General features: G+C 36.2%; 1 protein-coding gene across 1 annotated transcript in view; it reads right to left on the minus strand.

The window, feature by feature from the left end:
- LOC124787709 overlaps positions 1-16,156 on the minus strand; it is a 169,691-nt gene that overhangs the window by 14,518 nt on the left and 139,017 nt on the right. Inside the window, exons 8-9 of the mRNA XM_047254543.1 lie at positions 15,755-16,054; positions 6,150-6,268 (exon numbers count right to left, since the gene is read on the minus strand). Of these exons, the coding sequence (XP_047110499.1) occupies positions 6,150-6,268; positions 15,755-16,054 (419 nt within the window). The remainder of the gene's footprint in view (positions 1-6,149; positions 6,269-15,754; positions 16,055-16,156) is intronic.

A 16,156-nucleotide genomic window follows, 5' to 3' on the forward strand; every position in this document is an offset into this window, starting at 1 on the left:
GTAGTTGTAGATCATGGGATAAGAGCTTGAAACCTAAGTTACATATATACATCATTTATGAAATGAGTGTTTCTTTTTCTTTTTTTCTCATAATAATGTTTCACAAAGTGCTCACAGTGAAATTGAAAGAACTAAGGATTCATATATTTGCGTATACTCGAAGTATGTTCTAAGTAGTTACTGTGTAATATAACTGCAAAAATTTAAGTTTTTTCTAAGGTAATAGCTTTCCAATACAATGAAAAAAAAATTGTTTACGACCATTAAATGTGTAAGATGTATACTGTTTGTTGATACCAAATAAAAAGAATTATCAGTATCATAGGAAAAGATAAATTGCTACTTATCCTAAAGATGACACATTAAGTTGTAGACAGGCACAATTAAAAGACACTTATACAAGCTTTCAGCCACAGCCTTCTTCAGCAAAAGAGAAACACATGCTATTCATACACATGAACAATCACCTCATGCACACAGGACTGCCAACTCAGGGCAGAATGGCTCAGGCAGCTGGATATGGCTGAAAGCTTTCTGTATAATTGTCTTTTTGTTGTGCCTGTCTGCAACTTAATGTGTCATTTTTAGGGTAAGTGGCAATCTATCTTTTCCTACATTGTTGATATTCCTACATGGAGTTTCCTTTGTTTGAATATGCAGTAATGGCAGTTTCAACTGTTTGATGGACACACTTATTTAACACAACAAAAAAAACCATGCTATCTTTTGAGTTTATGATCTTTTAACAGATATACCCCTACTGTGCTATTGTGACTTAAAATGCTGCTGAAGCTGTAGGGGCGCATGTTTTGGTTGTATGTATGTGTGTGTGTGCCCGCAAGCACATGCACTCATACGCACATATATATGTGTGTGTGTGTGTGTGTGTGTGTGTGTGTGTGTGTGTGTGTGTGTGTGTGTGTGTGTGTGTGTGCTGAAAGTGATTGTCTGAAGTGTCTGTATACGGAAGTGAAACATAATGAGAAATATCCCAAATGACAAGAGAACAAAAGTGTTTGAAATGCATTGCTACACTGCATTGCTACAGAAGAGTGATGAAGTTTAGACTGGTACTTTGGATAACTAATGAAGAGGTGCTGGACTGAAATGAGGAACAGGAAAATTTACAGAAAACTAAAAGAAGGTATAATGTGATAGCACACATCCTGAGAGGTGTCGATTTGGTTATGGAGGGAAGAGTGTTGCTGTTCTTGTGGTCTTCAGTCCCTAAGACTGGTTTGATGCAGCTCTTTGTGCTATTCTACCCTGTGCAAGCCCCTTCATCTTCAAGTAACTACTGCAACCCATATCCTTCTGAATCTGCTTACTGTATTCATCTCTTGGTCTCCATCTAAGATTGTTACCTGCCACACTTCCCTCCAGCACCAAATTGGTGATCCCTTGATGTCGCAGAATGTGTCCTACCAACAGATCCCTTCTTCTAGTCATATTGTTCCACAAATTTCTCTTCTCGCCAATTCTATTCAGTACCTCCTCATTAGTTATGTGATCTACCCATCAAGCTTCAACATTCTTGTGTAGCACTATATTTCAAATTCTTGTATTCTCTTCTTGTCCAAACTATTTATTGTCCACGTGGCACTTCCATACATTGCTGCACTCCACACAAATACTTTCAGAAAGGTCTTCCTGATGCTTAAATTTATACTCAATGTCAAAAAATTTCTCTTCTTCAGAAACACTTTTCTTGCCATTGCCAGTCTGCATTTTGTATCCTCCCCACCTTGACCAGCATCAGTTATTTTGCTTCCCAAAGAGCAAAACTCATCTGCTACTTTGTACCTCATTTACTAATCTAATTTCCTCATCATCACCCAATTTAATTAGACTACATTCCATTATACTTGCTTTTCTTTTGTTGATGTTCATGCCATTTGACTGCTCTTCCAAGTCCTTTGCTGTCTCTGACAGAATTTCAGTGTCATTGGTAAAACTCACAGTTTTTATTTCTTCTCCTTCATCTTTAGTTCCTACTCCATTTTTTTATTTTGTTTCTTTTACTGCTTGCTCAATATACAGATTGAATAACATTGGGGATAGGCTACAACACTGTCTCACTCCATTCTCAACCACTGCTTCCCTTTCATGCCCCTTGGCTCTTATAACTGCCATCTGGTTTCTGTACAAATGTGTGGAGTAAAAACTGGAGAGAAAGACCAAAGATTGACCACAGCAAGCAAGTAAATTGGACTAGTTATGTGGAGATGATGAGCCTTGCAAAGGCTACAGTAGTGAGCAGAGTTGCAGCAAATAAGTCTATAGCCTGAAAACCGAATCAACAACAAAAAGCTGGAAACTTTATGTGATTTTCGAATGTGATGCATTTTTATATGTGCCATGTATAAAAAGCGGAAGATGAGTGGTTTCCTTCCCAGATTTTTTTCTTTTTAAGTCCTGGAATTTTCTTCATAATACAGTTACTTCAAGCATCAGGTGTTCATATTTATGAATGCTAGTATCTAACTCATCAAACATCAAATCTGTGTGAAGAATTTAATGTATTTATGCCTAGTTATCAGCAACACACTAACATTCTTGTCCATATCTTGAAATGAAGGTAGATTTTATTCTTATTAATGTATATGACTGTCTAGTAGTGAAATGGATACATGCATAGACTTCAACAGATCTGCTTCTATTATTTCATTGTCAGGCATAATTTTCTGTTGACTATCAAAGCATGTTATAAATGAAAGGTATGCACACAAATAGCAGAATATCAGCCCCTTTTAAACTAATGATGTGATGACTGTACAGATGCATAAAATGGGATTAATTTAGCATTTGACTTTTGTATTAAGAGAAGTGTAGACTGTAAAATTTTGGAAACCAAAGAGAATTTCTTTATTTTATTTTATGTGACAAGTTAAAGTGCTGCAAACAATAATTTGCTCCCCTGCCAGAAAGAGATACTGTAAAATACTTAAAAATGGAATAGGTGAATTACAAAATAAGAGAAACCATTCAATAATAATTTGTGAGGGAATTATTAATACTATAATGTCTCCGATGGTTCAAATGGCTCTAAGCACTAAGACACTTAACATCTAAGGTCATCAGTCCCCATAATGTCTCTTAAGAAGAATATGTACATCCAGAATGCAATACAGCTTAAATGACTATTCCTGATCTAATACAACCATACCATCCATCAGATGTAGGAGCTTGTCTGTCAAATGGAGAGCACGGAGCAAAAAACACATTATTATGTACATTTTACAGTCACAGAGCTGTGAATTGGTGACATCACAATGAAAGCTATCTTTCCAAAAAAAATTAAAATGACAATTTGACATTTAATATGATAAATTTAATTGATAACTATTGTAACAGTAGAACACCCAGCAGAGGTCAGCTGACTAATTTTTGGTTTTGAGATGTGAATTTCTTTGGCATAAAATAGTTTTTCCTGTTATTTTAATGACTTTCCACTGTTTTAGAGAATATTTAATTAGTTTTAATTGTTTTTCTTTGTAACTACAAATTTTTAAGAGAAGTACATGTTTACCATTGGTTCCCAATGGCGTTCAGTTGACCACTTCCTACAGAAATGCATCTTGTCAGGTTTATTTAGGACCTTTTGTTAGCCAATAATGGTTAACTTCATACAGCGTTGCACGTAACAGTTTCTGCATCTCTATTTGTTGTTCAACTAATAACTATAATGGTTCATTATCACAGTCATAGCCTTTCTGAAGCCGAAAATAAAATACTGGCCGCTCACAAATGCTAAAGTTAGACATGTCCTGAATGGTTTTCCTTATTTTGGAAAAGATGAAATGAGAGTTGCAGAGAGAACCTGGGAGAACCTGTTACAGAACATCTCACAGAACCTTGTTTATGAGAGAAGGGAACTGTTACATGATGCAGCTTCTTCAATTCTCTCACACTGGCAAAAGAACTGAAAAAGAAGGATATAAGCATTGCTGGCACTTCCAACAGGGGTAAAAAGGAATTGCCCACCATCTTTGAGAAAAAGACAACTTACACTTCTCTGAAATGTTATTTACATGGTTGATGACATTACTCTAAAATTTTACCAATGAAAGGCTAACAGAAATGGGATTATTCTTAATTCCATGCACCCCAGTGTAACAGTTTTCAGAGTTACAGAAAGTAATATTCCAGAAACAGTCAACTTTTACGACACCAAATTTGATGTAGATGTGGTGGAGCAAATGTCACACAAAAGTAGTGTAAGGGACTGCCAACAGAGAAAAATAAACGTTTAAAATTGCTAAAGAAAAAACTTTCAAAGTTGGGTTGTGGAAGGAAAACAACACTAAAGATAAGTGTTTTATGTATTAAAACTTTGTATGCAGTTCATGTTTAAGAAAAAAGATACACGAGATTCTCTGAGTAAACAGATGTGTGTAGAAAAACACTAGTTAATTGTTTATATGATAAAAGTATAATTAGTGAACAGATAAGCAATTCTATGATAATAATGTTTGTCACCGACTGTTATATGATGTAAGACATAGGTACTGAAAACTAAGCAATTTTATGTATATCTAATACAATGTCACTTACTTTTGTATAGTGAAACATAAAACTAAAATTTAGCAGGTCTAAATACGAGGGCGGTTCAGAAAGTAACCTCCGATTGGTCACAGTGCGGGTTGTGGGGGGAGTAGCGACGCCATCTGTGCGTTAACGCACTCAACAGGTCAGTCGGCATCAAGCCGTGGTCGAGTGAACGTCGTACCTGCGCTAGTTTAGTTTTTGTGGCAGTTTGAAATGTGTGCTGCAATAGAAAACCCCGCCAAATGTGAAGTGCGTGCTGTCATAAGGTTTTTTACAGCCAAAGGATATTCTGCAGCAGCTATTCATCGTGAGCTTTGTGCCGCGTACGGACTAAGAGTTATGAGTGAAGGAGTTGTCCATGAATGGGTACGTTTATTTAAAAGTGGACGAGAAAACGTTCATGATGAAGAGAGGAGTGGTAGACCATCATTGGTGACTGACGAACTCGTTCAGACAGTTGATGCAAAAGTTTGTGAAAATCGATGTTTCTCAATGTCGGAGTTGTCTACTGGTTTTCCACAGATTTCTAAGACTCTCTTGTACGAGATAGTGACAGCAAGATTGGGTTACCGTAAGTTCTGTGCACGATGGGTGCCCAAAATTCTTACTGACCACCACAAAACTCAAAGAATGGCCTCTGCATTAGACTTTCTGTCACGTTATGAGGACGAAGGAGAACCATTGTTAAACAGAATCGCGACCGGTGACGAAACCTGGATTAAGTACGTGAACCCTGAGACAAAAGAACAATCAAAGATGTGGGCACATTCAAATTCGCCTACCAAACCAAGAAAAGCCTCGCAAGATTTTTCTGCCAGAAAACTGATGGCAATGGTGTTTTGGGATGCCAAAGGGGTGTTGTTAGTTGAATTCATGGAACGTGGTACGACCATTAATCAAGACGTGTACTGTGAAACAATAAAAAAGTTACGACGGACTATACAGAACAAACTCCGTGGTATGCTGACTTCCAGTATCGTTTTTTTGCACGATAACGCCCGTCTTCACTCTGCTCGCAGAACAACGGCCCTTCTTGAGTCCTTCAAGTGGGACGTTATCAACCATCCACCTTACAGCCCAGACCTGGCGCCAAGTGATTATCACCTCTTCATGCATTTGAAGAAATGGCTCGGGTCACAGCAGTTTGATGACGACGAAGAGCTCAAAGATGCGGTCACAGGCTGGCTCCAGGCACAAGCGGGTGATTTTTATGTAGAAGGAATTTCAAAGCTTGTGAAGAGATACGATAAGTGCCTCAATCGCTATGGAGACTATGTAGAAAAATAGTGCAAAGATGTAGTTGTAAGATGTATATATTAAAATATTTTTATTTAACTTGGTGTATTTTTTTAAATCAACCGGAGGTTACTTTCTGAACGGCCCTCGTAAATATGTCCCCACATCAATATTATAGAGGAAAAAAATAAATGAAAAAGGTTTAAATGCATTAAAAATCTTGGTGGTAAGTTGACCTCCATTGGGCGTTCTAGGGGACAGTTCAAAGCTGAGCATTCTAGTGTTATGTATTTTCAAATGAGAGCTTGTAACAATAACATTCAGAACAACACAAGCATTGTGTGCTTGCCAGATGATAAACTTACAATATTAGAATTTTTTTGTTGGCAGACTCTTCGCATAAAGCGTAGCCCAATTATTGCTGCTACCAGAACTGCTATGCCAACAGCAGCACCCACACCTGCTGAAGCTACTGAAGGGTTTGCTGAAAATAATGAACCAATTAAGACTTTTACTTAATTTTGGCTTGAAACTCTTAATTTGGTTTTATTCATTTGTGAATTTCATATCCAAATTTTCTATTTAAAACTTACATATGGTAACACCTCACAATTAACGTAATATTCGATCTGCTTGACACAGAAAAAGGTTTCTATTTACTATATACATTAGTTTGATATTTGCTTAAAGCAATGTGGCTCTGCAAGGACAGAGTAATACATGCTTTAATAAATCAACTTTTGATTCAGCTATATGAAAGAAATTGAGTATTGGAATATTCATTGCCAAAATAGAATCAGTACATAGTCCACTGATTTCAATACTCAGCACTCTCTTTCCAGTTATCACTTCCAAGCTACTCATGTCATTATGTTTCTTAAGAATTCTCACCTCCAACAGAAAACAACTCTTTATATTATTTTCATTGAGACTAAAGAATGTGATGGCTATTTGGTATCACATTCGTAGTCAACATGCTGGGTAATATTATCGGTACTTCACAATCAAAGCAAATGACAATTTTGTTGCCCTGCCAGTGTTAATCCCAATTTATTGTCACCATTAAAATTCTGGATCACAGGTACAAAACTGAATCTAAAGTACAGCCTTCCTTGTATGCCAGTTAATCTCAAACCAATGTGAATCCATTTAGAGGCTGTCGCAATGATTCACTGCAGCCATGATGAAGGATGTTATTTCATCCACCTCAAAATCTTCTTAAGCTGAATACTAAATGGTCTTTTTTCCCCATACATCAAGAAATGTAATATCCAAGTATTTGTCTCATAGTCTGAAAGTGGTGAGGGGGTGGCTGCTGCTGCTATGTCAAACCTGCTTCATGCCACAGAGATTAAACACAAATACACAAATGTTATCAGTTTGCACAGACAACAACTTCTTATGTTCTGTAGTCCACTGATATGTTTTGTGCCACATTCAGAATGTGGTTTCTGCACAAGAAAATTCAAACACAATCAACACTAAGGCACTAGATGCTAGGTATTTATTTATACAATATGGTGTATTCATTCACCCTTTTGTTACATTAAATACACCCCATCAAGAAATAGAAACTTATATGCCTTTTTTAGCTCTTTGCAATATATTATTAATTATTCAGGCTCAGAATTTTATGGTGAGTAAAATACTATAAATTTTTGGAAGTATTTATATATCATGTGAACAGACAAGCCATACTTTGTTGGTCATGCACCATTGTGTAACTTGAAACAGAAGGTCTGCTTCCATGGAACTTGTAATACTCGCAAATGAAGTGAGTTTCTCTAATGTCTTAACAATTTTTCATATCCTGAAAATGGAAACTTGTGTTGGTTTTCAATAGATTCAATTTCAAAATGTTTTTCTCTTGCAACTGGTTTTCATAATCTTTCTGCTTAATTTGATTTCACTTAATGTCTATTGGCGTGTAGCAGAGTAATAATGCAACAGATAGATCATTCAAGACAGTATTGACAAGATTTTTCTAAACTGTAATGCTTTTAAATTTCAATAGAAAATATTGTCCTAGCGTGGGGCAGTAGGTTGACTAATTTTAATAATGATAATAATAAGTCATAGGAGGAAATTGGAATTGTTGTTAATATTGTTTGCCATATTTTACAAGAGCCTGGCAACTATTTCTGTGATCAGCCAGAAAGCGATTGAGAACATACGACCATAGTTCCTAGTCTGCAAGTCCACTTTCTTGTTCAGCCCACTGAAAGAAATGTTTCTGTTCTCTATATGCTCAGTGGGATCCGGACTATGACTATAAATGAAGATTTTGAGTTTTAATTGATACATATAGTTGTAAAGTTTCACATGCACAATATGGTAATATTCATTATGTTCATACTGACAGTAAATCTCTCTGCCCTAAACAGCACTATGAGCAGTTTGGGGTGACCTCTATGGCAAGTTCCTACTAAACTGTCTTTCACCCTGACTACTGATAATCAAAATAAATGCTCACCACAAAAGTGGAAAATAACTGTCACCATTTGCCACCCGGATTTGTTAACATTATGCGCAGCACACCAACAGTTACTTTTGCGAAATCTATGCAATCCAGAACAGTGTACAGTCCTCTTGTGTTCACTATCTATTATTATTGAAATTAAGCGTTTTGGAACAGCTGGTCTCCGACACCATCCAAGGCAATGCACACTCCTGAGTCTGACTGACGTGGATCTTATGGTAGCTGTGTGCGAAGTGAAGCCTGGTCTTGCCCCCCAGGATGTATTTATGCAGGGTGTTACAAAAAGGTACAGCCAAACTTTCAGGAAACATTCCTCACACACAAAGAAAGAAAATATGTTATGTGGACATGTGTCCGGAAATGCTTACTTTCCATGTTAGAGCTCATTTTATTACTTCTCTTCAAATCACATTAATCATGGAATGGAAACACACAGCAACAGAACGTACCAGTGTAACTTCAAACACTTTGTTACAGGAAATGTTCAAAATGTCCTCCGTTAGCGAGAATACATTCATCCACCTTCCATCGCATGGAATCCCTGATGCGCTATTGCTGCCCTGGAGAATGTCATATTGTATCACAGCCGTCCACAATACGAGCACGAAGAGTCTCTACATTTGGTACCGTGGTTGTGTAGACAAGAGCTTTCATATGCTCCCATAAATGAAAGTCAAGAGGGTTGAGGTCAGGAGAGTGTGGAGGCCATGGAATTGGTCCACTCTACCAATCCATCGGTCACCAATCTGTTGTTGAGAAGTGTACGAACACTTCGACTGAAATGTACAGGAGCTCCATAGTGCATGAACCACATGTTGTGTCGTACTTGTAAAGGCACATGTTCTAGCAGCACAGGTAGAGTATCCCGTACGAAATCATGATAACGTGCTGCATTGAGCATAGGTGGAAGAACATGGGGCCCAATCAAGACATCACCAACAATGCCTGCCCAAACGTTCACAGAAAATCTGTGTTGATGACGTGATTGCACAATTGCATGCGGATTCTTGTCAGCCCACACACGTCGATTGTGAAAAGTTACAATTTGATCACATTGAAATGAAGCCTCATCCGTAAAGAGAACATTTGCACTGAAATGAGGATTGACACATTGTTGGATGAACCATTTGCAATGGAGGCCAATCAGCTGCTGATAGTGCCTGCACACAGTGTACATGGTACGGAAACAACTGGTTCTCCCACAGCACTCTCCATACAGTGACGTGGCCAATGTTACCTTGTACAGCAGCAACTTCTCTGATGCTGACATTCGGGTTATCGTCAACTACACGAAGAATTGCCTCATCCATTGCAGGTGTCCTCATCGTTCTAGGTCTTCCCCAGTCGCGAGTCATAGGCTGGAATGTTCCGTGCTCCCTAAGATGCCGATCAATTGCTTTGAATGTCTTCCTGTCGGGACACCTTCGTTCTGGAAATCTGTCTCGATACAAACGTACCGTGCCACGGCTATTGCCCCGTGCTAATCCGTACATCAAATGGGCATCTGCCAACTCTGCATTTGTAAACATTGCACTGACTGCAAAACCATGTTCGTGATGAACACTAACCTGTTGATGCTACGTACTGATGTGCTTGATGCTAGTACTGTAGAGCAATGAGTCGCATGTCAACACAAGCACCGAAGTCAACATTACCTTCCATCAATTGGGCCAACTGGCGGTGAATGGAGGAAGTACAGTACATACTGACGAAACTAAAATGAGCTCTAACATGGAAATTAAGCGTTTCCGGACACACGTCCACATAACATCTTTTCTTTATTTGTGTGTGAGGAATGTTTCCTGAAAGTTTGGCCATACCTTTTTGTAACACCCTGTATATGTGGTGCAGTGGACGGCCAAGGGAACACGTGCCGTCATCTGCCCTATGCCCACAGTAGCAGTCTCTAAACGGCCGCTTTCTCAGACACACAATATTTAATAACAATGTTATGAATCAATTTAGAATCTTTGTAATTTTGCATGCATGTAGGTAGGTTGGTTAAAATCACAGAAAATGTTTTAGCTCACTTGCATTAAAACGTTGCCTTCTAGAATTTTTAGAACAGGGCTGACAGTAGAAAACGACCGCTGATCTACAACTTAAAAAGACATTGTATTGGTTGTTATTATCATCAAGGTCCTAAAACTTATTATAACTGTATTAGTTAGTAGGTTTCATCATGGGCTCTAACCAAAACTTCCTAGCATTAATATAGCAGATATTTAATCTACTATAAATAAGGACGTTTTTGTTCCAAATTTAGTTTTCAGTAAATTACTCAAAAACTATTAGAGGTTGCTTAACAGAGTCACATAGTTATTATTTTTATGTTGAACTGAAGCACCATACAAATTTTCATATCTCTAAGTCTAATATTTAGTGCCCTCAATTTTTTTTAAAACACGGATTCTGACCAGAATTTGTTTTGAATCACATTGAGACTTGCACCAGGTAATTTTGACATACATCTGCACATTATGACCAATTTCTGGCTTCCTAGCTTTATTATTTAGCGCCACTATTTTTTTTCTTAAAATGACATATTTAGGTAAAAGTAATGATCTAATCAATCTGAGACTTGACAGTTTAAACATTATTATGCTAAAGCATATTTTGAAAAAGTTTGAAAATGCATCTTTCACTTTTAATTTCATTCTTAATTATGGTGCAATACTTGGGCTATGCATAGATGTGTTATGGTGACGTTCTGCTACTAGCAGTGAACTAGGGTAAGCCCCACCACACTCGCTTGCCTCTGTATCTCTGAAATGATACAGCACTTGTTTCGTGACACTAGGTACATGAGCATGTTTTACCTTGTAGCATGTTTTTACATTTGGAAAGCCCTTAATTTTCCAAAGTAGTTTTCCTAATTTCAGAAAATGACTGCAGATCATAAAAAGTGACTGCTAGCACTAGAAAAAGGAATAAGAAACTATATAACACTTCTGTTACAAGGTTGGCTACCAGAAAAGTCTAAAAATTGTAACAAAGTATGACACTTTGACCTACTATGTAATACTATTTGTATGTACACTAGTTAAATTTCTTCTGTTTATTCTTCTTATTCTAATTCTTCCTGAAATTTTTCTACTTATGCAGGTCATTTGCACGCAAAATCTCTTTCAGAATTCTCTTTTCCAATGTCAGTTGCCCAGGTTTTCCTCCCATTATAATAATGATGATAATAATAACAAAAATAATAATAGTAATAGTAATTTTATTGTCATTTGGTCATTACAGCAATAGCCAACGTCAGGAGTATAATACAATATAACTATTAATTCAAAGAAAACAAGGGCATGTCATTAATACCACAAAATTATATTACATTTGAAATAATCGTTTATGTCATAGAATGGGTGAGCAACTAGCCATTCATACAGTTTTTGTTTGAATGCTTTTTCAGGTAGATCTTGTACATATTGTGAAAACTTATTAAAAGATTTGTGTTCCATCAGTTCATAGCTATTAAGTGACTTTGACAGTCTGTGGTAAGGAGTATAAATGCATTTGCTCCTTCTCATGTGTAGGAGTGTATATTTTCTCTACGTTTTGCTTCCACCAACTTCTTTTTTGTATGGAGTAAAACACAGTAAATATATAGGTTTATTACAGTCATGATTTTTTGTTCACAGAACAATGGTTTGCAGTGTGCTTTATGTGGAGAGCCAGTAATTATCCTAATGGTTTTCTTTTGTTGTATTAGGATGTCACAAACTGAACTCGAGTTCCCCCATAAAATAATACCAAATGTTAGGATGCTTTGGAACAATGCAAAATAACACATTCTAACATAATTTTGAGATACACAGTCCATAAATGGAAATGGTAAATACATCAATCTAGACAATCTACCACTTATATATTGTACATGTTGACCCCAGGATAATTTTTCATCTATACACACCCCTAAAACCTTAACACAACTAGGATCATCTGATGGAGGCTTGTCTTAGACTAAAAACCATCTGTTGCACTTTTTTATCATTCAGTAGGAAGGCATTTGATTTAAACATCCTGCTTGAGTCACTGTCTCTGCAACACAAGCTTTGAGGCTGCTGAAATCATTACTGGTACTACAATGAATGAAAGTTGTATCATCTGCATATAGTACTGTCATGGACTGAATGAATGATGGCAGATCATTAATCATTATTAGGAACATAAAAGGTGCCAGTACAGATCCCTGTGGTACACCTATTTTAACTAATTCAGTACATGACTTTTCTTTACCTACACAAACAGTTTGCTTGCAATTCTGTAGGTATGATTTTAATAGTTTACGGGTGTTACCTCAAATGCCGTAGTACCCCATTCTTTCTAGGAGTATTTTATGCTCTACACAGGCAAGAGCCTTACTTAGATTACAGAGGTAACTTGAGCAAATCCTTTATCCTCAAAAACTTGATGTATGTGTTTGACTACTGAGTCTATAGCATCAAGAGTTGACAAGTTCTTCCTAAAACCATACTGTGATTTGCTAATTATTCCTGCATTTTCAAAGTACACAGATAACTGTTGGTATTTTACACATTCAAACACTTCAGAGAGAGCTGGGACAATGGATATTGGTTTGTAACTTGAAGGTGAGTCAATATCTCCGGTTTTATATATTGGGACTACCCTAGACACTTTTAGCTCATTTCTTGCTTCCCCATGCCCTTCATCCCACACAATGTTATGTCTAGCTTTTAACTGTCCACCCATTCTGTGGATGCCTTAGACTCCATATTCCCAAGCTCTTTAGCAATCTTTAGAGCCTCACACTGCAACATGATTCCAGACAAAGATAATTTTTTTGCCCCTGCACTTATGAACCACTTCCACACTATCTCATTAATTGCTTCATTTCCTATTTTCTTCACCTTTCCTTTCTTTTACATGTTCCCTTTTATCCATTCATCCCATACCTCATCCTCGATTCTCGAAGTTTCATAAATTTTTGTTTTCCCGCATTTTAAATGCAATATTATTTTACACACAGACAATTTGCCTTTCTCACTCTTCTCAATTACCATAATCTTTTTGTTAAATGTTAGTGACACAAACTTTTTGTTTGACATCCTATTGTCACTTAAAGCGCTACAAGTTAACTGAAACTTGCAGAAAATAATGCAGATATTGCATTTCCTTGGAATGTGTGTCCTTGCCAGATAAAACTATAGTTTAACAGAACAACACTCAACTCTTCCACATAACAGCATTGCCAGGACGGTGCAATCTTTGTGTTCAAAGTAGCATCCTCATACACACATAAATAACTAAGGTATAGCATAATACAATAGTATTGTAGAAGCTTTTGTCCAAATTATAAAATCAATTATTAATTAAGTCTTAAAATTTGCATTTCATTTCTGCATTTGAGACATCCCTCTTTGTGCAAGTGTATTTGGGAGTCAGTACTAAAATATTTGTACAATTTGGCCAGATTCCCAAATTATAAACATTCTGCTTTGGTGAAGTTTTACTGTACTTATAATGAAACTAATAAATTTTGTTTGGATTTAGGACTTTCTGACCATTGTGCTCTGTTTTTGGAGTTAACAAAAAAATGGAAACTTACCCTAAAAAAATCTATGCCAAAATACAGTTCATCATAGATTAAACAAGTTACAACAGACTATGGAGCATAGTATTTCAAGTTCTGCAAATGTTTCTAAATTCTTAGAAAGCTTTTGACACATTTTCATGATAATTTGCCTCTTACTGAATACAATAAAAATTATCAAGTAAAGTAAAGTGAATTATTGAGGAGTAAAAACATCCAGTGTGAGAAAAAGACAGCTACTCATAGAATTAAAACACAACAAATTACTGAGTTTATTACCTATGGAAAAAATCACAAAAATATTTTTAAGAAAATCTTGAAGGTAAAAAAAGAATTATTAGATAACAGATTTCCTTGGAAAATGTAAATAAGACAATGACATTATGGTCAGTGAACAAAGCTGAAACAGACGCTACAGTTAGTGGCCATGATATTTCTAAAATTGATGTAGAGGACAAAACTGTTTTAAATTCTGCTCAAATGTAAGAACCGTTATGTAGTTCTTTACAAATGTAACTAAATCAAACACTAATCATGCCGATAAAGTTTTCACTACTGGGTAGTTTGAAGGTGAATCTCTCACTAAACTCAGTGAAACTACAGCAAAAGATATAGAAATTGCAGCATAATTTCAACTTGACTGTAGCTTTTAATACAGGAACAAATATCCAATGAATAACTATAGAAAGTGTCTTTTGGTGCACTTACAAAAAGCATGATTACAAACTATGGTATAGAATAACTTGATAATTTCAACTTTTTATCTGATACAGGGTGCAAGTGTGAAAAATTAGCTTTCAAATGAGTCTTTTCAGCATCAAAAATAATATCCAACTCTTTAAACAACAACTTTGAAATTTTACTAATGGGGACATCCTATACATACTGGATTGATGACAGTCAGTTGCTATATGTCAAACATTGAAGTGTCACTTGTAGTTACAATCAAGAAAGCACTGCATCTTTAGTAAGATGGTTAGATTTTTTAATGGAGTTCAGTATGCACCTCAACAAGTACTCAAAATTTGCTTTTATTACTGAAAAATAGTTCATGAATGTATCTACATTTATGAGTATTAATTCTGTAAATACCATTCAACATCCCATGTAAGAACACAATAATTCTATTCCTTGAGACACAATAGGTGCACTGCACAGATGACATGAAATCACCACTTGCCAAATATTTAAGCGTTACTTGCAGCTTCACACAACCTGGGGCTACATCCCTCATATGTGTTTCTGATCTTTGACTGGAGTTTGATACACTACTCAACACACACTCAAAATTTGTTTTTGTCATGATAAAATGGTTATGAATGAACTTTCATCTTTGGATGTAAATTCTTTTCCAAGTGTATTTGTAACCCCCATTGTCTTGCTGCACAAAATCCATTTTATGTCCAACATTTGCATTTTCTTTTCTTTTCAGAACATTTAACTCTGACTCACTTTTACTGGCACAATCTGTGCTACTTCATTAACACCTGTCCAAATCATTTCAACTGGCACTGGCATCATTTTGAAAATTGTAGAACTACATAGCAGTTCTGATTTACTGTGTGAACTGTGGCTCATGCTGCGACTGCAAAATGTCACCAGCTGTGGCATCACATCAGTTGCTGTTTGAATCTAGATATACTACTGAAATTTAATAATAAAATGCATTAACAAATAAATAATTTCATCAAATCACTTTCAGGGTGATGTGATTCTCTTGTATTAAATTAATGTTAAGTCTTTGGTTATCTCTATTATTAACAGCAGTTTAGTTGAACCAGAATTCTTAAAATTACTTCTGAAGTGGTAAATGAAGAAGATTGCGGGAGACATTTTGTAATACTACAGCAGTTAGCTACATTGAACATCACGCAACCTTTCTGCAGAACTGTCAGTTAAGCAAGTGGTTTTAATGTATCATTTAGTGTGATAAGTACCTGAAAACTGAATGATGGTAGTGGTTGATATTTCATCTTCTTCACGTTTTATCTTTACTGTACAAGTCCATTCTCCAAGATCCCTCATTTCCACACTCTTGATACTCAATTGACAGAGACCAGCTTCCATAATGTGAACATAGGATGATGCATTTTGAAGAGGTCCAAATACAGCTCCATCAGGTCGCTTAAATGAACAGTACTCCATAACATACATAGGTGATACCATCTGACAGCCTATTGTTATACTGTCACCAACATGTGACACAACCACTTCATTTATCGCAGTTAAAGGGATTTCTGAAACACATAAAAATTGATTATTGGTGGTAAAAATAAGAACAGGTGATATGTAATATCATGAAATATATATATATATATATAAACAAAGATGATGTGACT

This window comes from Schistocerca piceifrons, chromosome 3 (assembly GCF_021461385.2).
Source record: "Schistocerca piceifrons isolate TAMUIC-IGC-003096 chromosome 3, iqSchPice1.1, whole genome shotgun sequence".
NCBI lineage: Eukaryota > Metazoa > Arthropoda > Insecta > Orthoptera > Acrididae > Schistocerca > Schistocerca piceifrons.